Genomic DNA, 25328 nt, shown 5'->3' on the forward strand with positions numbered 1-25328 from the left:
GTTGGCAGAAATGGCAATGGAACAAATGGCTTGCGAGGTCAGAATAGGAAAAGAGTTGTCAGAAGAGATTCATATAGAGAGGTGGGTGTGGCAGGGAGATGTGATCTCTGGTTCACTCTTCTACTTAGCGATAGAGAAGGCACTGTGGTAAATGCCAATAAACCCACAAGGGAACAATTTTTAACCAGCAGGTCTAGGTGATGGCATACACTGATGAAGTAGCATTAATTGCAAAGGAATATCAGAGATTTGAAGGATAATTAAGCTGTGTTGAAGGAGCAGCGTGGAAGGAAGAGAATAAAAACAAAACAAAGTACATGGTGATGGGAGATTTTGGTAAGGATAGAGGAGAGACTTCAACAGAAATAAATGGGAAAGAATATCAAAGAGTGGAAGAGTTTATCTAAGTTTGATAACAATAAGACAGCAGCAGAAATTTGAAAAGGGATAGCAAGTGGAAACTGATGCTATTATTCCTTGCAAAATATCTCTAACTCTAGAAATTTTTGTAGGAATACAAAAAACATAATATATTTCACTGTATGAAGATCTATAGTAGTGTGTGGAATAGAATGCTGGGTGATGACTACAAAGGAAAAAAGGCTGGTTGTAAAGATGCAAAAGGATGATACTGATAAAGATATTTGGGGCAGAACTGTAGACACTTTTTGGTCAGATGAATATTGTAATGAAACTAAAGCAAGGATGGATAACATGGGTTGGTCATGTACAGAGAATGAAAATCAGTGTGTTAAGAAAGCGACTATAGGAAAGCTCAAGGTGACAAGGAGAAAAGGAAGAACCAGGTAAAGGTGACTTGAAGATACAGAAAAGGAGCTCAAAGCTGTGAATTTGATAAGAAAAGCAATGGACAGAGAGAAATGGAGGCAGGTAACAAAAGGGGCTGACCAATAAGTGAGTGACTAAATCAATACGTAACTGGAAACAGTTGTGCATATGTAACAAACAACAAAGTAACTAACGTCATTTTCAATTCTAAATTTGACCAATGTTAACTGAGAAAACTTAGTCTTTCAGGGAAAGATAGTAGTTAGGATCTTGCACCAGAAATTGAAATCTTTATTTTTGGTCAGTATGCAAGTTGGAAGTGCTCAGCATGTACGTTTCATTTCTTTTTCAAATGGAGAGAAAGGTTTATTGAGACAGGAGAAAGGTCAATTTGGCTAAAAGCTCAGTTTCACATGTCCTGTATATTTTATTGAAATAAACTTACACTGTGTCAATGAAATGAACTTGTCTCTATGTGCCCCACTACTGTTGTTTTGAACCGAAAGGATTACCAGTCAGATTCATCCACTTACAAACCCTGCCACAGTGTCCCCATTCCAGAAATCTAGTATGATCTCCAGTCTATCCCAGAGCCTCTCGCTGAAGCCCATCTCTCTCCTCTACCCTACATTCCCCACAATCCTACATTATACATGCTTCCTAAAGTCCATAAATCCAACCATCTAGGACACCCCATTGTGGCCGGTCACTGTGCCCCCCACAGAAAGAATCTCAGCTCTTGTAGAACAACACCTTCAGCCTATTACCCAAAATATATCCTACTATGTAAAAGACAGCAACCATTTTCTTCATCTACTCTCCAGAGTTCCTATTCCTTTAACACATGGTGCCCTACTCGTCACTATTTATGCCACCTCCCTTTACACTAACATCCCTAATGCCCATGGCCTAATTATTATCGAACACAACCCTTCCCATTGCATGACAGATTCCAAACCAACCGCCTCCTTCCTAGTCGCCAAGACCAACTATATTCTCACCCACAATTACTTCTCCTTTGAAGTCATTGCCTACAAACAAATCTGGGATACAGCTATGGGCGCCCACATGCCAACTTATTCATGGAGCAGCTAGAGGAATCCTTCCTAAACACTCAGAATATAAAACCCCTCACCTGGTTCAGGTTCAGTGATGACATCTTCGTGATTTGGATCAACGGTGAGGACACCCTATCCAAATTCCTCCTCAAAACCTTTTCCATCCATAGCCATCACATCTATATTGACAAGTGGTAACTCTCAAATTATACTGTGGGTCTCACTGAGGGCTTTACAGATTGTAGTTACCTTCCCACCCTTGTACAAAACCAGATCTCCCGTGCCTTACCTTTTAAGTCACCCACCACCTCCCAAAGCACCACAGACCACTGCCCGGCCACAGAGGAGCATTCCCCCTCATGACTGAGTACTACCCAGGACTGGAGCAACTGAATTACATTCTCTGCCAGGGTTTCGACTACCTCTTGTCATGCCCTGAATTGAGACATGTCCTATCCAGTATCCTTCCCACTCCTCCCACAGCGTACTCCATCATCCACCGAACCTACATAATATCCATGTCCATTCCTACACAAGCCCTGCTCCCAACCCCTTACCTCATGGTTCATATCCCTGTAACAGACCTGTCCCATACATCATCCCACCACCACCTACTCCAGTCTAATTATAAGCATCATCTATCCCATCACAGGCAGATCTACTTGTGAAACTAGTCACATGATCTACAAGCTAAGCTGCATCCACCGTGCTGCTTCTACATAGGCATGACAACCAACAAGATGCCTGTCTGCAAGAATGGCCACTGACAAACTGTGGCCAAGAAACAACTGGACCACCCTGTTTCTGAGCACTCCGTCCAACACAACATCCTTCATTTCAGTGATTGCTTCACAGTCTGTGCCATCTGGATCCTTCCTGCCAACACCAGCTTTTCTGAAATGTGCAGGTTGGATTTCTCCCTGCACTACATCCTATGTTCCCATAAATTTTATGGCCTCAACCCATCGTTGGTCATTGTCCTAACCCATCTAGCCCCTTACTTGCTTCCTTGTTGCCATTCCAGAACTACACAGCCCTCTGTTCCACCAGCACACCCAGTCTTTTTACTTCCCTCCTTTTCCACTAACATCCACCTCTCTCCCCCGCCTCCATGTAACCTCCCGACTGCACCTAGCTGGAGCACTCTCCACCTTATCCCTCCACACTCTCAAGAGCACTTTACATCTCCCACCCCAACATCCTCCTTACCTTCACACAGTTGCCTCTCCCATAATGCCCTGCTGCTCACAGTCTGGCTCAGCTGCCAGAGACTGTGGTCATGCGTGTGAGTTGTGTTTAAGTGGGTGCATGTTGTCTATTTTCGACAAAGGCCTTTTTGGCTGAAAGCTAACATTCTGACAGTTTTTTGTAGTGCCTTTAGTGCCTTCCTGCAACTCAGCATCTCCACTATATGGTGAGTAGAAACTATGCTTGTTATTATATTGTTACATTCTACCATGGATTTTCCATTGTTTATCTTAAGATTTAGTATATCTCAAGAATATTCGACTTCATTACTTGCTCTGTTGTGTTAAAAAGACAATAAAATAAAAGAAAGCACATATGTTTTTACATTTGTAAGACTGGATTAATGTACTTAAACAAAAAGAAAATGTTCATACAATTACTTTTAGCAATAATGGTACAATCAGAAATAGCAATTCCAAACAAGCTTCACCATGCACTTAGAAGGAAAGCTACATCCCTGATTAATAATATACAATAGTTCTAAAACAAACTAGTGAACTATAAAAATCAGTTACTCTACCATGAAACTTTTAATGGGAAGACATCAAAGGAAGCTTATTTTTCTATGTGACATAATTAAATTCTGTGAGTACAAATTTGCTGCCAAAAAAATTTAGCCAGCAATCACTGCCAACAATCTCTTTCACACCTACCAGTATCATCCATTTCCGTCGATTTCGTGTTGCTGGTGATATTTTTGTGCCATTGGCTATCTTTCTCTGCCACAGGAAACATTTTTTGGGACATTTCTGCGCCACCCGCGAACTTTTTTGCGCCACGTGCGAACTTTTTTGCAGCACGAGCGAACCTTTTTGCGCACATGCGATCTTTTTTGCGGCACGCGCGATCTTTTTTTCGCTACTCGCTATCTCTGTTTTTGAGCAACGTGTGTTCTTTTCCCCTGATCTGGACATACTTGCTTCGCCTGGTCAACTTTTTCCGTATTTTTCTTATTTAGTGGTCTTCCTTTGGTATTGAACGTTACCAACACAGTTTCTTTCTTTCTAGTCCTTCCTTCCGTGTTTTATTCCTTCTTATGATTACTATTTTAACTTTAGTTATTTAATTTCCCTACCCACTATGTACCCTAATCCTATACCACATTATTTACATTCATTCCGGAAACACGCATTTACCATAGCCAAACTGCAATCCCACATACTTTTCCTCTGTTCCTGCTTAACCTTTGGAATTGCCCCTAAAGGACTTACCTTAAAAGTTCCCATCTCTGGGTGCAATTCCTCCTTACACCAATCTCTCCTGGACTTCCAGAACCTTCAATCCTTAGCCCTTACCCAACTTGTCCTGAATCTCAACACTACTTCATGTAACCACCATTCCCAACAGCTCCTATCTCTTTTCAAAGTCATCCACCTCTCAAACACTTGCTTGGAGAACACACTCAGGAACATCATCCTAGAAGCCAGCTGCAAACTTGAGTCCCATGCCACACACCACCTGAAAAAACTATCCACAGTGCTAGTGCAACACCTAAGAAGTGGGGTCCCTCTCCCTATCCCTCACAAAAACCAACCACAACAGAACTGTCAACAAACTCCCCTCATCGCCAACAAACCTAGCCTAGCCACCCTACTCAGTCTCCCCATCCCAGCACATACCCCACACAGACCAAATCTTAACTATAACCACAGTCAAATGCCACATATCACCAACCCCAATTCAGTTCTAAACCTCTCATCCAGATCCCTCTCTCCTCCAGAGACATCTGTTCTATCAAAAGGCTTAACTTTTAGCCCCACACCTAAATTCAACCACACTGCCCGGTTAAAGATCTCCTCTCATTCACCCGGAACCTCAACTGGAAATATCACTTCACTACCCAAACACAGCCCCCAAATACTAGACCCAATGTTGAACCTTGTCTAGAACAGTTCCGACCGCCTTCTCAAAGGGATCCTCCTCCCCTCCCCCAAAACCATCCCTTGCAGACATTTCAGGAATTCCTCACATCCAGTGTTGCCTCCCAGTCCTTCTTGAAGAACATCCCGACAACACCCAACATCACCCCAGCTGAATCCCGTGCCATTAAGGAGCTGAAAACAGACCGCTCTATTGTAATCCTCCCGGCGGATAAAGGCTCCACAACTGTGGTACTTGACCGTGTGGAGTATGTGGCAGAAGGACTGCGTCAACTCTCCAACACCTCAACCTACAAACCTGTTACCCAGGATCCCAATCCATCCATTCAGACTGAGCTGCAGAAAATCCTAAAAATCCAAGGTCCCTCACAAGGCCTCACAACGGCTTCCATAGACTTACTCACTACACATGAGCCACGTACCCCTACCTTCTACCTATAACCCAAAATCCACAAAGAGAACCATCTTGGCCGTCCCATTGTAGCAGGCTTCAAAGCCCCAACAGAACGTATCTCAGCTCTGGTAGACCAACACCTCCAACCTATCACCCGCAGACTCCCATCCTGCATCAAGGACACAAACCACTTCCTAGAACGCCTCAAATCCATTCCCACTCCTCTCCCACCTGAAACCTTTCTTGTCACCATAGATGCTACATCCCTTTACACAAACATCCCACACACCCATGGTCTCTCTGCCCTTGAGCACTACCTCTCCCAACGCCCACCCGAAGTTCTTCCAAAAACCTCGTTCCTTATCACACTTACCTACTTCATTCTCACCCATAATTACTTCACTTTTGAAGGCCACACCTACAAACAAATCAGGGGAACGGCCATGGGAACCAGGATGGCTCCGTCCTATGCCAACCTCTTCATGGGCCGCATGGAGGAGGCTTTCCTGAAGATCCAACAGCTGCTTCCCCTGGCCTGGTATAGGTTTATAGATGACATCTTTGTGGTCTGAACTCATGGTGAAGAAATACTCCTTAATTTCCTCCATAACCTCAACTCCTTTTCGAATCTGAATTTCACCTGGTCCTTCTCTAAAACCCAAGCCACCTTCCTGGATGTTGACCTTCATCTTGTTGAAGCTCACCTCCACACATCTGTCCATATCAAACCCACAAACAAACAACAGTACCTTCACTTTGATAGCTGCCATCCATTCCACATCAAACACTCCCTTCCCTACAGCCTAGGTATTCGTGGCAAACGTTTCTGCTCCAGTGACGAATCCCTCAACAATTACACCAATAACCTGACCAGTGCTTTCCTCTCCTGCAACTATCCTGCAGACCCTGTCCACAAACAGATCTCCCGAGCAATACATTCCTCCCTGTCCAACAACAATGTTCCTACCCTCAGACCACACAGAAGCATCCCCCTTGTCACCCAATATTATCCTGGCCTCGAATACATCAATAAATTACTCCGCCAGGGATATGACTTTCTCAAGTCAATCCCTGAAATGAGATCATCCCTTGACAAAATTCTCCCCACACCACCCAGAGTTGCCTTTCGTCGTCCCCCTAACCTCCGTAACATCCTTGTTAAACCCTACAATGTTCCCAGACTACCTTCTCTACCCAGCAGTTCCTACCTCTGTAACCGACCCCACTGCAAAAGCTGCCCCATGCATCCCCCCACAACCACCTACTCCAGCCCCGCTACTGGTAAAACACACACAATTCAAGGCAGGGCCACGTGTGAAACTACACGTCATTTATCAGCTGACATGCCTGCACTGCACAGCCTTTTACATTGGTATGACAACAACTAAACTGGCTGAGCGCATGAACGGACACAGACGAACTGTCCGCCTAGGAGATGTCCAACACCCAGCAGCAGAGCATGCCCCCAGCATAATTCTAGGGACCTAGGAACCTGCTACACCGTATGTGCCATTTGGCTTCTCCCACCCAACACCAGTCCCTCTGAACTGCGGAGATGGGAACTTGCACTCCAACACATCATTTCATCCTGCCATCCCCCTGGACTGAACCTACATTAAACAACCTCACTCCCATTTACTCTTCAGCCTTCTCCTCTTTAGCCATTAATGCATCTTTTCATCCTAAATCTTTATACTATATACCTCTTTACTTCTGTATGCATCCTCTTTGGTTTGAAGCTGGCACAGTACTTACAGTAGAATATCTTTGGCTTCCCTCTGACAACCATGCCTCCATCCTTGCTACCCTCCCTGTTTTCCTTTCCCTGTTGCTTCATAACCTGGGTTGTAAGTAACTAAATCCACTTTCCCTTCTTCCCTTTCTTTCCCCTCTCTCCTCCCTGATGAAGGAACATTTATTCCGAAAGCTAGGAACGTAAATTTTCGGTTGTTTTTTGTGTATCTATCGGCTGTACTGAGCTGAGGTAAGTACTGGCCAGCCCCTCTCTCTCTTTGTTAGTATTTGTTTCACATCTTTATATGAGATTTTCCATTAATTATTAAAAAATTTATAAAGCCATTTAATTTATATTTGAAGTGAAAAATTTCAGCGTGACACATACAATATTGGAGTCCTTAAAACACCTAAAAGAATTTCTACTACTGCTTGTCAACTGTCCTACGACTTATTTGATTTTAGAATTAATACCATACCTGATCACAGACACATCTTTTAAGAAAAAAGTATCATAAAATAGTGTCTGAACCATATTAATTGTTTTGCTTTAAAATCACCAGATAATGAGGATAAGCCATGATAACTCACTTTAATATATAATGAAGCATATTGATCACAGGAGTACAATTCGTATGTGTACTTATTGTCATTATAAGGCAAAATGCAAAGGGAAACAGCAAAAGGTTACAATGTTATACCCATGATCAGTAATAATGGCCATCTGCAATAATATCATATTTAATTAAGAAATTGTAATTACGAGTGCTTCCCCAGTTTCTGGGCTATTCCAGAGTGAAAAATTAATGATGAGAAATACTCTTACAGAATCTGGTTTGTGTTGCAAGCCTTGAACGTAAAAAAAAAAATGTATTACTGTTACAAAACAAACCTGTAACAGCTCGAACAGCAGCCTGTACATTTTCTCCGGAATGTTCACGCCTTGTCATGGTAGGAACTATTCCTTTGGCGCATGCTCGTACATACAGAGTTGAGCGTGGTATGCGGTGTGCAGCGGCGGTCTCAACAAGAGGACGCCCATCTCGAATTTCTGCCAATGCTGCCTCCATGCTTTCATCACTGGTTAAGAAATTGTAAAATAGAAAAAAAAAAACTTAAGTGAAGAAGAAGAGAATGATACACAGAAGTAATGGTACACAGTTTGTTCAATTCTATCTGTATACTTTTCAACAAGAATGTATTCAAACTTCATGTCCCTCCCTCCCTCCCGCCCTTGTTGCTATACAAGCAGTACATGTTGGAAGACAATGGTGCAGACCAACTTCTATTTACTTTATGACCTTCTATTTTCTATACATAACAAACACATTGTAATGCCCCAACTATATTGAAACTATTGGGCAATAACTTTGCATTGGGTCCTTCACTCGTATGTCAACCCTCACCCACCTCCCCGCCCCTTTCAATCAAACCATGGATCTTTCCAAGATGGGGTGGTCTGCATCCATCAGTGATACAGATAACAGCACCGTAGGTGGAACCACAGCAGAGAGGTATCTGTGCAGGCACCAGAGAAGGACGTGGTTCATTAAGAGAGGCAGTGGTCTTTTCAGTAGCTGCAGGGCCAACAGTCTGAATGACTGACTGGCCTGGCCTTTTAACATCAGCCAATATGGACTTACTGTGCTGGTATGCAAACAGCTGGAAGCAAGGCTAAACTATAGCCATCACTTTTCCCAAGGGCACACAGCTCTATGGTATGGTTAAATGACGACGGCACCATCTGGGGTGAAATATTCCAAAGGTAAATTTAGTCCTCCATTTGGAGGACTAAATTTCTATCATCAGGAAAAATGAAACTGGCTTTATACAGATCAAAGCATCTAATTTTAGATCCCTTCACTGGGAAGTTAAGTAAGAAAATGGGTAGGTCAAACTAAGATACAGTGGGAATTACTGAAGTGTAGCAGCAGGACAAACATGACTTCCTGCTAAGTGAGTACAGGACATAAATACAAAACCAAATGGGGTCATACTGGAGTAAGTAGGTCTAATAATGAATAAGAAAAGAGGAATGTTATTTAATAACTATGAACAATATAATGAAGGCAATACTTAGTCAAGATGGATACGAGTCCAACACCCACACCAGTACTGCAAGTTTAAATGTCAACTAATTCTGCAGATGATGAAGGAAGCAGAAGAAACTATTATGAGATAAAATAAATTACTCAGGTTGTTAAGGCAGAAGAGAACTTAGTTGTGATTAGGGACTGGAATTCAATAGCAGGAAAAAGAAGAGAAGCAAAAATAGAGGGAGAACATGGACTGGTGGAAAGGAATGAAATACGAAGGTACTTGGTAGGATTTTGTACGTAGCACAATTTAATCTTCGCTAATATTTGTTTTAACAATTACAAAAAAAAGATGTATATGTGGAAGAGACCTGGAAACACTGAAAGGTTTCAGACTGATCATATAATACCAGTAGTAAGACAAAGATTTTGGAACAAGATTTTAAATTGTAAGACATTTCTACAGGAAGATGTGGAGTCTGGCCATAGTTTATTGGTAATGAACTATAGATTGAAAATGGAAATCTTCAGAAAGGTAGGAAATTAAGGACATGTGACCTACATAAGTTAAAAGAACTATAGGTTGTTGAGAATTCCAAAGGGAACATTGGGTGCCGATTGACTGAAACTGGGGAAAAGAATACAACAGAAGACAAATGGGTAGGTTTGAGGGATGAAATATTGAAGGCAGCAGAGTATCAAATATGTTAAAAGATATAGCCCAGTAGCAATGCTTAGATATCACAAGAGATATTGAGATTGATAAATGAAAAGGGAAAATATAAAAACGTAGCGAATGAGGAAACAAATATCCAAAAAATGAGATTTAAAAAAAGTGCAAAAAAGCTAAGCATCAATGGATGGAGGACAAATGTAAGGATTTAAAATCATACATCACGGGGGGAAGATAGATATACTGCCTACAGGAAAATTAAAGAGGCCTTTGGAGAAAAGAGAAGCAGCTGTGTGAATATCAAGAGCTCAGATGAGAAATCAGGCTGGAAGGAATATATAGAGGGGCTAAATGAGAGAAATGAACTTGAAGGCAATATTATAGAAAGGGAAGAGAAGTAGATGAAGGTGAGACAGAAGACATGAACTTGTTATTAGAATTTCACAGAGCACTGCGAGACGTAAATCGAAACAAGTCCCTCAAGTAGACCATATGTCCTCAGGGTTACTGATGACCTTGGAAGAATGTAATAATTTGCAATCTAATTACTGATGGGTGTAAATATTACCAAATTTTCAGTTTAACACTAGACTGCCTAGAGGAGGTCAATTGACCATTTATTTTAAGACAGGTACAAGGGTAATTCCAAAAGTAAGGTCTCCTACTTTTTTGTAAGTACAGAACTCACTCTGTGTGGCAGTTGGTCACACTGTTATGAAGAGTGCTTCACGTGCTGTGTGTGAATATGCGCACGCCGCACTGAGGCTTTCAGTCTTGGCTTGGCAGTCGTTGAGAATAGAGCTCCCGTTGGATGTTACCGCCAAGTGCGAATTACGTGCAGTTATTCGGTTTTTGAATGCAAAGGGCACTGCACCGATTGAAATCCATCGCCAGTTGATGGAAGTGTACAGTAAGTTGTGCATGGATGTCAAAAATGTTCGTAAATGGTGTAGAGAGTTTGCAGCTAGTCGGACCGAAATTCATGACAAACAAAGGAGCGGGAGACTGTCAATTTCTGAGGAGACAATGTTGAAGGTTGAACAAAGCATGCATGAAGATCGGCAGATCACCCTGGGTGATCTCTGCATGTTGGTTCCTGAGGTTTCCCAAAGCACCGCTCAAAGAACTTTAAGAGAAACATTGAACTACTGGAAGGTGTGCGCAAGATGGGTGCCATGCATGCTGACTAAGGACCACAAGCACCAAGGAGTTGATGCTTCCCCCGCATGTCTTCACTGCCTTGCAGCCAAACAGGACAACTTTCTGGACTCAATTGTCATGGGTGACGAAATCTGAGCAAACCACTTTACACCTGAGACCAAGCAACGATCATACCAGTGATCCTTCTTCGCCAAAGCCACGGAAATTCAAACAAACACAGTCTGTCGGTAAAGTCATGACAACCATTTTTTGGGATCGGAAAGAGGTATTGTTGGTCGTCTTTATGCCCACAATTACCACTGACAGATACTGTAAGACTCTGAAAAAACTCAAACAGGCAATTCAGAACCGGAGAAAAGGAAAGTTGAGCAAGGGCGTACACATTCGCCATGACAACGCTCGCCCACACATCACTCGGCAAACAGTTGCTCTCCTGCAACACTTTCAGTGGAATACAATCACCCAACCATCCTATAGTCCCAACTTGGCACCCAGTGCCTATCACCTGTTCCCTAAGTTAAAACAACATTTGGCTGGCAAGCAATTCAGCTCCGATGACAAGGTGAAAGAAGAGGTTTATAACTTTCTGAACAGCATGGCGGCGAGCTGGTATGACATGGGCATACAAAAACTGCCACAGCCTCTACAAAATGCATAGACAGAAATGGTGATTATATCGAAAAATAGCTAAATGTTCAAGCTTTAAACTGATGTAAATCAATGTAGATAAACAGGTCTATGTACTTATAAAAACATAGGAGACCTTACTTTAGGGATTACCCTCGTATTTCTTCAGTGTGTAAAATAGCCTGTTCCTGTTATTTGACTTAAAATTGTTGTAAAGAGAGTTCAATTTGCCTTAATTAGTCTGCCTTGGAACAACAAAATTCAAGGTAATCACACATTTATCACTGGTTCTCAATGATGGCCAACTGACTGCTTCTCTCAGATATGCATTTGTTAGCCAACAATGATGAACTTCATACAATGTTACACAGAACTGTTTTTGTGCATCTGTTTGCTGTTACTAATAGTTTGACTGGTAAATATAATGGATCATTATCACAGTCATGACGTTTCTGAATCTTAAATTACAGAAGCTCTTCAGATATCTCCAACTCAACCTGAAGTAGAGGAGTTTCAGAGAATGCACAAGGAAAGTCACCCATCAAGCAATGAAAATAATCCGACAGAGCATTCAAGTAGTGATTCACCAGAAAGCAGTGATGAGAATGATCAACCAAGATGTTTGTTTCTAAGCCCAATGATGGTGTAACTTTTGTAGATAGATCTGTTACAGGTTTGTGAACTTCAAGTATTGGTATTCGTCACAGAAGGGGAGGAAGAGGTATATTAAATATTGAAATTAGTACAATTGTAAAGTATAAGATTTATATTATTTACATTGATTTTTCTCATAATATCTAAATTTTGCAGTTGCTACAGTACAAAATGCTGAAAGGAGAGCATATATTGGCACCAATAGCTTAGGATTGATGGAACAGCATGGACACACAGTGCACTTAGCAAGAAGAGAGCCTCAGCAAACGTTTATTTGAGAGACTGCTGGATCTACGGGGCATGCAAAGTGTACTATTACATCAGAATCCCCAGCTAGTGCCTTTCACTTATTCATTAGTGAAAACATGTTGCACTTGGTGGGGAAAAAATGCACTGAAACAGAAGCATGCATTATACTCAATGATAATGATATTGATATCGTGAATCATGTACCGTCAAGACCGGCGTTAATCATTAATGGATTAAAGTTAAGTATTCCACCAGCTACGTCCGTTTTTCTGAAGTCTAATTTCCTTGTCCTGTTCCAGACCTCACGCCAGCCTGCGTGAGATAAAACACGTGCCTTTGGGCATTCTCTAGTAACACGGTGTTGGCTCTCCTGCTAACCACAACACATATTACATGGAATCTGTGTATGAGACATCTGTGGAGTCGTTAGTGTGGTCCTGACTTTTCCTCTCAAACAATGGCAAGAAACATATTTTTAGAAATCATGTGATTTCTTTGCTTTGACATCAGAGCTACCTGTCAGCAAGGTAAAGGAGCAGAGAATGTTTTGTTTGCCATCTGAAACCTGATACATGTTTATAGATAACTGGAGTGCATGTTACAAATCATATGAATTCCTAACTGCTAAAAAGCAGTTATATCTGACAATATGCCAATGCCCTTATACTCAGCATGAGTTTCAAACCTGATAAAGGTGGAATAAAGTACTGGCTACTCAAGGTGCTAAATTTAGATACGTTCTGTAGCCTGGGAGAACTATTATGCTGTAAGATTCTAAATCGGGCTATGATAAATGCCCACACCTTGTACAAGTTGATAATTGGCTCTATCATCTCTCAATGTAATTTTATAATAAAAGCTATAGAAGGATTAGTGGTACCAACTATGAATTCTCATCCTCAGCAACTCCAGACTCAGTCAATTTTGACTGCCAACAGAGAAGAAAGAGTATCTACAGGAGATAAATGAAAAATTTACCAAGTTGGATTGTGTAAAAAAAACAAAACTAGAGATTATTATTTAACATGTAAAAAAAATTGCATGCAGTTCACGTTTAAGAAAAAGGATACGTAAAATGTGCAATTGAGATACTCTGAATCACAGAGTTCTCCATATAGATAAGTCAAGTAAAATGTTACTTCTTTGTTACAGCATAAAAATATAATTAGGGGCCACCTAAGCAAATCTATGATATTAACACTTGTCTCCTACTGTTGCATGATGTCAACCTCAAACACTGAAAATTTATGCAATTTTATGTACCTTCAATACAGTGTCATTTATTTTTGTATTATGTAACGTAAAAATCAAATTTGACAGGTTCAAATAAAAATGTGCTCATGGAATTATTATACATGAAAAACTAGCAAAAGCAGTATTAAAGACAATAAGCATGAAATATAGTTACATTTAACAAAAAAATAAAGTTTAAAATGTAATAAACACCTTATAGGTCAACTGACCTCCAATGGGCTTTGTAGCAGATAGTTTGAAGTAGGGCATTCTAGTATTAATAAGTCATGATTGCAAAATGTGTGGAAACATTCATGTTTCAATACTCTTAACGAAATACTCTCCGAAGAGACAATTCATTGAAACTTCCATAATTCCAATCGTATCCAATAACTGATTTTGCGTAATACATTATATCTCATAAAATTTGTGTGTAATGTTTGTCAAATATATGTTTGCAATATTTTGCTTTCAGTAATGAAGCCATAATTAAGAAAAATTAGGTTAGCATTGTTATTTTTCAGGATTTTATAAAATATGATGTGTATCATACGTAAAAATCTTTTTTATTGTATTCATCAGTTTCAGCATGAAATAAGCAAGGTTTTGTGGATAGTTAGTCATATTAATGTTAAACTTTTAATTGTTAATTTTATAAACTTTGACTGCAGTTTTGTTGTCTTCATTGTTAAAAATGTATAAATAGGAGGAGCTCAAGGCTCAGAAGCGATCAGTTGGTGACAGTTTTGAGACATAACCACTGTATCGGGACGTCTGTGCAATAATTTAATTGTTGTAATATAGTATTGTGACTATGTTGCCTGTTATGTTGAGTGGGCTCACACTAAGAAGAAGTGGCGCATGTCATAAATAAACCACTATCAAACAACTTGGTACCTGGATTATTTCACGGAATTCACATAACTTGATCCAGTTAGCAGATGAAATGGACCTGGACAATGACGGCTCCAGCAACACCAGCAGCAGCAGCAGCAGCAGCAGAAGAAGAAGAAGAAGAAGAAGAAGAAGCAGCACCAGCAAACAGATTACTCCAAGTTACACCGAACTAAGATATGTGTGAACAATGAACTGAACTATATATGTGCCACTGCAGAAGTAATTACTAACGTGTAATGTTTGGAAACTGTTGTAGTAGTAAACATTGCTATTTGTCTCAACGTTATCTTTGAGTGGTGGAGGCCAAAGTGATCAAAAGATACTCCCATGATCAAGCATTCTTGATGTCTATGGAAGACAATTGTAACGAAAAACTTTTGATATTTCTTGTCTAAACCAAACAATCTCTTTTAATGTCGCATTTTTTGCAACAATCTCAGTATCTACCCCACAAGTAAAAAGGATAGTTTTGTTACAATGGGGAATTTTCATTTATAGGTAAGTCATTTACATAGAATAGGAACAGGATTGGCCCCAAAATGGAGCCTTGAGGTATACCTTCTGTCACTGTACTCTGTTTAGAATAATAATTCACTGTTTATGAAGTGATAGTTATCCTTTGTTTTCTGTTGTGTAAGTATGATGTGAGCCAATTTAGAGCATTGTCCTTCATTCTGTATTTGTCTAATTTGAAGATAAGCAAGTCATAGTGCACTGTGTTAAATGCTTTTATAAGATCACTCATTAACAAATTTTATTTCAGTTTCTTTAAAAGCTGCTAATCACAGTTTCCTTAAAATTTCATTTAGAGTATCCTTGACTGTGAGCAGATCATTAATAGAATTGTAGTACGGATTCCATCGGGCTGGACATAGATAAGTAGGAGATTCTCCAGTGGATTCTAAATGGGTTCCACAAGTTTTCAAGTGCAAAATAAAAATACATATTTTGCATTTTCTATTTGCACTGCAAATGCATGTATTTCATATAACTCACGTCTCTGCTGTAGAATCAGAGAAAGCTCTTGACAATATTGGCTGGCATACACTCTTTAAAATTGTGAAGGTAGTAGGAGTAAAATACAGGGAGTGAAAGGCTATTTACGACTTGTACAGAAACCGGAGTCATAAGGCATGAAAGGCCTGAGAAGCGGGTGAGTAAGGATTGTAGTCTATTCCCAATGTCATTCAATCTGTACACGAGCAAGCTGTAAACAAAACCAAAGAAAAATTTGGAGAAAGAATTAAAATTCAGGAAGGCGAATTAAAAACTTTGAGACCTACCAATGATGTCATAATTCTGTCAGAGATACCTCTGGATGTGGGAGAGCGGTAAAACAAAATAGACAATGTCTTGGAAGGTTGAAAGGAGAATATAAAGGGGGGGGGGGTGTTAATGGAATGCCATCAAATTAAATCAGGCTACGCTGAGGGAATTAGATTACGAAATGAGGCACTAAATGTAGTATGTGAATTTTTAAAATAACTGATTATGGCTGAAGTAGAGAGGATGTGGTATATAGATGGACAATGGCAAGAAAAGCGTTTCTGAAGAAGAGCAATTTGTTAACATCAAATGTAACTAAGTGTTAGGAAGTCTTTTCTGGATATATTTGCCTGGAGCGCAGCCTTGTATAAATCTGAAGTATGGATGATGAAGAGTTCAGAAAAGAGAATAGTACCCTTTGAAATGTGGTGCTACAGAGTAGATGCCAAAGAGTAGATGAGTAAATGCGTAACTAATGAGGAAGCACTAAATAGAATATTTGGGAGAAAAGAAATTTGTGGCATAACTTGACTGGCAGATAGGACACATTCCGAGATACCAATGAAGCATCTATTTAGTACTGGAGGGTGGTGAGAGGGGAGAAAAAGATGAATACAGTACACTAGTTCACATGAATGTAGGACACAGTAGTTATTTGGAGATGAAGAGGTTTGCACAGGATAGAGTGACATGGAGAGCCGCATCAAAACAGTCTCCAGACTGAATACTGCATCAACAACAAGTCTTTTCAATAAGTATGTCTTGCATGAAGTCTCATTTCTTTCACTCTTGCATCTCTTTTTCTTGTATATTTATTCTTAAGCAGGTAACATTTATAAGACAGTAACTTGTAGCACACCATCATTGGGTTATTGTCCCTGTTCCCACAAGTATAGTTTGTATAACAGAAAAAAAAATTAATTTACAAATACAACACCAGAAAACAAACAGCACAAAATGAAGTTTCAGAAAAATGAAAACTGAAGAAAAGGATAAAAAAACTGTGGGGGGAAGTGACAGTGAATAAGTCTGGTGTTCTATGCTTCCTGTTTTTTCTTTTATGTAAACAAGAGAAGACAACAGATGTACAAGATGTCACAGTAGAGAAAGGTTTATTCATAAACCACAGTTAGAAGAGATATATGAGTTATGTAAGGAAAAATTGTCATAGTATGGCAGCAACAACATTTTAAGGTCTGATAATTCAATAAAACACTTCTGAGGACAGGGTAACTGATAAGTTGGAGATATGATGAGATGGAAAAGTTACTAAGAACATTGGTATACAAACTTATAGAGAAAGAGAGAGAGAGAGAGAGAGAGAGAGAGAGAGGATTAGTGGTGTCTGGGGAGAAGAAACTATCCTTCAGTGTTAATGGAGAAATCTTTACTGTATCATGTCATAGTATGTATTTGCAAAAGCCAAAATCACAATGATAAATAAAACTGGACGCTTTGCTGGAGCTATGTAAAAGGGCATCCATTCATTCTTTTGCTATGTTATGTTGAGTACATCATGAAGGAAACCTCCAAGGGCATAAAGTGAATCAAAGTATTTGTTAAGAGAGAAATTGAAAACTCATTCTGTAGTAATAGAGTAATGAGATTAATTAAGCAAAGTGCTAAGATATTTTAGAAACAATTATGCAGAAGAGTGCTAGATCATAGAGTACCAATACTTCACAGTATAAGTCCTGACTAATACAGATTTATGAGGAGCAAACCAACAGAGATTGCAATAAGCATGGTGATTTCTGTTCCAACAATATTATGAAAAGGGTAGATCGTGCTCCTCACCATATAAAGGAGCCACTGAATTGCACACTGGCAAAACAAAAAGACTGCTACCCATTTAAGCTTTCTACTTCAGAAGAAGGCCTTTTGGTCAAAAACTTAAATGTACAACAGTCTTTTCATTGTGTATGTCTGCAACTCAGTGTCTCCTCTACATTTTGAGTAGCCATCTACTCTCTTCATAATACTGTTGTTATTCCATCCTGGACTTTCCACTGTGCAGCCTCTGTTCCGATAGAAATCAAACGATGTATGCTATAACAGAGATATTAGATAATGTAGATGCTTTTGACGAAGTACAGAGGCCAAGCTTTCTTTGGTTCTCTCATGAAGTAGGAGCTTTCACTGCACAGTTGTTTTAGAAACTACTGTCAGACTAAATAGGAATCTTTAATTGGGCAGGGATAAGAAAAAAGACAATCACCTAGAAAATCTGTCGCTAGATGTCAGTATGTTTTTCAGAGTTTGAGGTTTAGCCCCAGAGCCCTTACTACAGAAGCTGTATGACAGCAAAAATGTAAGTCAACTTGTGACATTGAAAGGTGATGTAATGCACATCATAACTGAAATTCTACAAGAAGTTTAGAAAATAAACAGTGTCAAACCATTAAACTGTCACTAGTGCCTCAAAAGGTTTACACGTGCATTCAAATAAAGATATACCATTCAATATGGACTCAACACTTCATGCAGAGGCATATATTTACCTGGTGTTTGTTATTTATTTATCAGGCTGCTGGAGCCCAAGCTACTTGGTCATGGAACAAGTCACCATGTAGTTTACAGAATACTGATTGAAAAATGTATAAACAAAATAACTAAACAATTCGTTAAAAACTGTGAGACAGTATAAGAATGAATAACAGAATACAGAGATTAGTTCTCAACTATTGTAAGGACTCCTGTACCATAAGGAAACCTTCCAACTTCCAATATTAATGACAAAAAATCCAATGAAGGGGTATATGTACAGGGATGGCAGAACTGATGCCACAAGTGTGTGACTGCTCTTTTCTACTATACGAATGTTCTTGGAGAGAGCACAGAGTTGCTCCAACATATGTCTGTTTGGGAGGTAATAGAATGACTCATTCTGACACAAAAGACGCATAATATGTTGGACGCCCACACTTTACCGAAATAGCTCTTACACAACTGAAAATAAAGTTTTGGTTTTGTTCTGAGAGCTTTCCGTTCTCTTAGTGTAACGTGTTATGTTAGCCTGTCTGATGATATTCTTCAGCACTTTGCAGTCTGTCTGTAGTGCATTTCTGCAACCAGGCTTCAACTATCCTTCATACTATGATGAAGTTTCGGTTTCCTCCGTCATGATATTCTAAAGCCACTAGTTAACCATACTGGTTCCTTACTATTACTGCATACCTACCTGAAATTTTTAAGCGTAAAGATCTACTGACGATGGTATTTGTAGTATTGTATTGTTCTAATGCTGAATTGTATTTTTCACTGAAGTAGTCTGGATTGTAGACTTTGTCGTAAACCAGATGCAACTGCATCGGCCATTATAAGAAAACCCGCTGGGCAGAGGCGCAGCTCTCTGCTGCAGAACAATCTTTGCCAAGTAGTGAGCTGCAGTTTTATTCACAAGTGTTCTTAAGTGTTGGCACCAAGAAATAAAGTGTACATACTCTGTATTTGTGGTTACAGTCATTATATTGTTGGCATCCTCACCTGGCTCATCTCCACATTGGTGACATCACGAGCACCATCAGCATCTATATGCCACAACACTGGAACCATCCCACAACTATAATGCCAGAAAAGTACGAATATGAGACAGTGACTTTTACTGTGTTGAGTTTAGTGTTTCATTTCAAACAACAAACATATCTAAACAATGTGCACCAACTACTGATCTATTGGATGGTGTCGAATACAACTCATTTGCATGACACTGTTCAACAAATTGTCACACACAGAGTGGAATGTTGCTCAGTTATGTCATGCCTTCCGCGTCGCACACAGTTCTGCTGAACCTGTCAAGTCCCCATGTAGAGACCATCTAGCCAGGTCACACACAAACACTTACAAGGGATTTGCTTCTGCACTGCAACTGATCTACAAGAGCTCATCCATAGTTGCTCCTTAACCATCTGTGGTGCCACATGCTTTTTAAAATTTCAGTGACAGTTCTTTTCGACCCAATCACAATCCAAGCTACCATCCTTCCGCCTGGAACAACAAATACGTGGTTTGCTATCGCCGAGTGCATTCTCAATAACCATGACATTTCTGATGACAGCTCCCATTTCAACACATTACTATAACTTTTTTTGTGGTTTTAGGGTGCAAAACATCTAAGGTCATAAGCGCCCAGTAGAGAACCATAGAATGCTGGCACCGCGAAGGTAAAAAACCGTTGTGAGGTCCAATACAAAATGCAAGAAAAAACAAATCTAAAACATCAAGACATAACGGACGAGTATCTAAAAGATGTCGACAAGACACCAGAGGCACCAGGTAGAAATCAAATCTCTTTTATCATATTACTGCTTTTTAAAAAAAACTTAAAATGTGACCTACAGCTCACACGTCATCTGCTAAAATGTCTGGCGAAGCGGGCAGCAGCCCGACCCTGAGACGTAAGTGGCTAAAATAGGGGCAGAGGATCATGAAATGTCTGACCATTAATGGCTGGCTATAGAAAGGACAGCTGGGTGCAGGGGCGCCATGCAACAAGTGGTGGCGACTAAAGCAGCAGTGCCCTACTCGCAACTGAGCTAACATTACGTCTTCATGGCGAGACTGCCGGGAGGAAGACGATCAGGCTGTTGGGAGAGGTTTCACTTCTCTGAGATTGTTCGCATGAAGGGAGCACCAATGTCATGCCAAAGTGACGTAATACGCTGATAGAGGAAAGTACAAATATCTTGCGAGGGAACAGAGTAGGAGGTGGGCAGACCGCGATGGACGTTGGCCTTGGCTGCAGCATCAGTATTGACCACATGACTAAAATATCTATGTGAGTGCGCCAACATTATTAGTGACAAATACAGCTTGGCAAAGAGTGTGCTCCTCCAGCACCTTGCTAAGATGTCAGCACAGAAATTGAGCCACGTTATTTACAATGAACCTTTAGACACCAAGACACCTTCTCTCCTTTGAAGACACCTTCAGATATTAATCAACGCCACATCACACACTATGGACACCATGGATTGTAAAGTTGCCTCCTTAGGTACAACTAGTAATGATCTCTCATGAGAGTGTGTCATGAGAAAAGAAACCAATTTCGGCAGATAGACTTCTCACCATGTTACATCAACAATGTATTACTTTACCAGACAAAAGTGACCAGCTCCGTCTGAGTCAGGAAACGTGCCACAACACACCGCAGCAGGCAACCAAGAGGAGTCGAGCATGCCCGGACACTGCTGAAGACAATGTCACTCGAACTCACTGGGGCAGCAACCTCCAGCCACTCAAAACAGGCAGTCAGATGACTACAACACTCAACACTTGGACAAGTAGATACTGCCACATCTTTGTTGATTTCATGCATGTTTCACTAATAAAGCACATAACTGTGTGACATCTTGTGATCACCCAAACAGAACGAACAATCTAGATTATTCATCAATACAAGTTACCTGCCTACTCAGCACACGAGTCAATCAAGTTGCACACTGCCCCTAAATGAGAGTGGTACTATTATATGCCCTGGATCCTACTCGCAACCAATATTTTCTTGTTGACACTGGATATGAGGTGAGTTACATGCCCCGTGAGCTACCACACCCAGAGGAAACTTTATCCACCTTCTGATTATGGGCAGCGAACAATTCACACATTGCGGTATATGGAACGACCTCGTCAACCTCGGCTTGGGTTAATATGAGATGCTTCCACAGCAGTTCTTCATCGCCATTTTCAAGGAGCCCGTGCTGGGCACGGATTTTCTGATGTTTTTGTCTCACTCTCTATGTGACACTTAAAACTCTTCTACATCACAGGATCATTGGTGCTCATTGGCATCCACGCAGCAACCTTCCACAAATGGCAGCTCAAAAACCTTTCATGCTTTCAACACATACAAACATAATCAACAGATACTTCATCTATGTGAAGAGAAGCATACTATATGTGATAAAAGTTGCACAGCTACAGAAAAGCTTACCAGTGCACATTCGTATTTGGGGTAACTCAATCGAGAACAGCTGCCTCATTCCGACATTGTCATCATGGGCAAGTCAGCAGACATGGAGTACCTGGCAACAGGCACACACACTTCTTAACCAGTACCAACATAACTCAGTCCACAGGATTCTTCTTCCAATGTCCATGACACTACTGTGAGTGTTTCCCTCGTTCCACTACATTCAAGCATGCATTTCAGACAAACTGCTATCCACAACATACCAATGATGGCTATTATCACCCCTTTTGGACTTTATGAATTCTTCACATGCCACGCAGACTCAAAAATGCACTGCAAACTTGGTAGAGGTTCAGTGAGAATCTTCTCTTCAAATATTCATTTTGATTCACCTATTTAAATATTGCAGCTTTCTCTAGTTCTCAAAACAGACACAAATGGCATCTCAAACTATTTTGTGATGTATTGCAAACACTCTGCATCAACTGCTACAATCACAGGTTACCTTCCTTGGCCATTCAGTTAGCAACCATAGTCTACAGTGTACGATACATTGGAATGATCTCATTAGTCAACTACCATAGGAACAGAACTTTCAACAATTATAGCAGTTACTTGGCATGGTGAATTTTTATCACAGACACTTACGTCATGCAGATGCCATCGAGGCACCACTGATGAATGTGTTAGCATGCAAGCACATGAGAGGTGAAAGAGATAGTCAATGGACCCTGCAGATGTGACAGTTATTTGGGAAATTAAAAACTGCGTTTTTGAGGCTACGACATTGGCACACCCACTAACTGCTGCACACGAATACAAAAATCATTATGCTTCTTTTCCAAAAATTTGACTGACTCGCAGCATAAGTGGTCAGCTTATGATAGGGAATTGTTCTTGAAACATGAAGCAGTATGGCATATTAAAGATGATGTGGAGGGCAGGCTTTTAAATGTCTACAACAATCATTGACCTCTGGCAGATTTGATTTGAAATCAAGCAGAAGATTGTTGCCTAAGGCGTTTTCGCCATAGACATTGTCATGGTAGATTACCTCTCTAGGATCAATACACTATCAGCGCAGAATGACTATAACAAACTAGCAGAAGTGCAAGTACAGAACATGCAATCATGGTAAATCAGTTTGTGCATAGAAGATTCCACTGTTCTTGGCTCTTCAACACAAGTACTGTGATATGATTCAAAGAATCGTCTTCAAGGACTCTTACCTCTCAGCATGAGGACAGTCATATTCAATAAACATGAGCTGTCCCAACTAGGGATCCTTTCAACAGCAAAACACATTACAGAGTGCTTTGTATGGCCAAATGTCAAAAAGAGACTGTAAAACTTGGATGCAAGCATGTGCTGCCTGCCAACGCTCTAAGACAGGATGGCACACACAACCACAACATGGTTGTTATTCAACCCCCAGGGCCTGATTTCAGTGTGTCCACCCAGGCCTTGTCAGGCCCCTCGCCAACTCAGGCTGTTTCTGTTATATCCTTTCAGCGATCGACAGGGTAACTCACGATTTCAAGTCTATATGGACATCTGACATCACTGCAGAAATAATGGCAAAAGCATTTTTCAATTTATAGATTTCTCAATTTGGCTGTCCCACCTCAATAATGACAGATGGAACCATACAATTTGAATCTGCACTTTTTACTAGTCACTCATGCAGTGTTTAGCGCTTCCAAACCATATCTTACCACCCTCAAAGTCTTTCTTTATTCGTGTCAGAGGTACACTAAAATGAACACATATGCAATACATACAAAGAAAACTATACAGTATTCACCCAGAATTGGGCAACTTTGATAGCATTGGGTGCTGCAGATCTAAAGTCCTTCATGCCACAGCTGGTTGGGCGTGAATTACAGTAGAAGAGATGCCAGGTTGTTTGCAATTCACCGCATTCACAGTGTTGTGTTGGCATTTGGCAGTTGAAAGTTCCATTTAAGGAGATTGTCCCTCAATCTCACGACTTTGGTCCGTAGTCTATTCAAGGACTTCCAGATGATCCACTTCTCTGTGCGTCCTGGTGGCACAGATTTTTTTAGAGTCATCCAGTTTGACAGGTGTTGTCATCTTTCTTGCCCTTTGGTGAGTCCGGTAGCTGCAGCTGGTCCTTCTAAGGGCTGTGAAATGGTTAGGAAACTCTTCCTGGACTTCAGTCTTGGCTTGGCAGGTTGATGTCCAAAGAGTGGATGTGAGGTCACTGTATTTGATTTATACCTCTCGATGTTGAGGCAACCTCTCTTCTTATGTCACGTGGAGCAATCCCAGCGAGACATTGAACTTTGTCCATGGGGCCATGGGGGATGGCCTTAGGCAGCCTGTAACAATCCTACAGCTGTCATTTAAGGCTACATCAACCTGCTTTTCATGTACTGAATTGTACCACACTGGGCTAGCATACTCTCCTGCAGAATAGCGTAAGGCAAGAGCTGTAGTTCTTAATGTTTGTGGATGTGTAGCCCAGTTCGGTCCTGCCAGTTCCCAAAGAAGGCAGTTTCTGGAGGATACTTTCTACTTCCACTTCAATGTTCCTTGTAGGTCAGTGTATGGTCGAGAGTGCACCCAGATACCTGGGGTGAGAACAATATTCTAGTGCAACTCCGTTCCAGAATATTTCAAGTTTCCTGTCAGCTTGTTTATGTTTCAGATGGAATGAACAAAATGGTTCAAATGGCTCTGAGCACTGTGGGACTTAAACTTCTAAGGTCATCAGTCCCTAGAACTTCGAATTACTTTTACCTAACTAACCTAAGGACATCACACACATCCATGCCCGAGGCAGGATTCGAACCTGCGTCCATAGCGGTGGCGCGATTCCAGACTGGAGTGCCTAGATCCGCTCAGCTGGAATGAACACACTTGCGCTTTCTTAGGATTGGGTGCGAGTTTATTCTTTTCATAGTAAATACCATGTGTAAGCATTATCTCTACATCTTCAAACCGACTGCACTGGGCAGCAAGAGCAAGGTCATCAGCATATATGAAACGTTTGCATCCTTGAGGCTGTGGTTGATCGTTAGTGTATACATTAAATAAAATAGGTGACAGTACACTTCCTCAAAGTAATGGACTAGTGGAACGCTACCACAACACACTCAAAACAGCGCTCATATGTGATGAAGGATGGAACACCTGAATGGATGCTTTTAGTGTGTAGTTGGTCTTTATGGAAGACCTCTGTCCATCTCTGGTGGAAATCCTTTATCGGGAACCATTCTCTCTACAGACTTCGCAGGGACATCTGAACCACCAACAGACAAAGAAAAAGAACTATTCCTTTTCACTTGCAAGGTGTAACAGCACACTGCTTATCTCAAGATACCAACCCCAATATGCACACAGTTCACACAAAATCTTCACCCATCCAGCTCTAAAGGGCTTATGACTATTTAATGCATCAGATGATCAAAACAACTTGCAAAATGATTTAGATAAGATATCAGTGTGGTGCGAAAAGTGGCAATTGACCCTGAATAAGGAAAAGTGTGAAGTTA

The 25328-nt window shown here is 40.7% G+C and overlaps 1 protein-coding gene across 3 annotated transcripts in view; it reads right to left on the minus strand.

The window, feature by feature from the left end:
- Window positions 1-25328, minus strand: part of LOC126268134 (protein bric-a-brac 2-like) — a 129017-nt gene that overhangs the window by 78064 nt on the left and 25625 nt on the right. For all 3 annotated transcript variants that reach the window (XR_007549096.1, XM_049973665.1, XM_049973666.1), the window contains exon 5: window positions 7996-8183. Coding sequence is in view for 2 of the 3 variants with exons in the window: in XM_049973665.1 (XP_049829622.1) it covers window positions 7996-8183 (188 nt within the window). In the remaining variant the exon portion in view is untranslated. The remainder of the gene's footprint in view (window positions 1-7995; window positions 8184-25328) is intronic.

The sequence above is a fragment of the Schistocerca gregaria genome, chromosome 4 (genome assembly GCF_023897955.1).
Source record: "Schistocerca gregaria isolate iqSchGreg1 chromosome 4, iqSchGreg1.2, whole genome shotgun sequence".
NCBI lineage: Eukaryota > Metazoa > Arthropoda > Insecta > Orthoptera > Acrididae > Schistocerca > Schistocerca gregaria.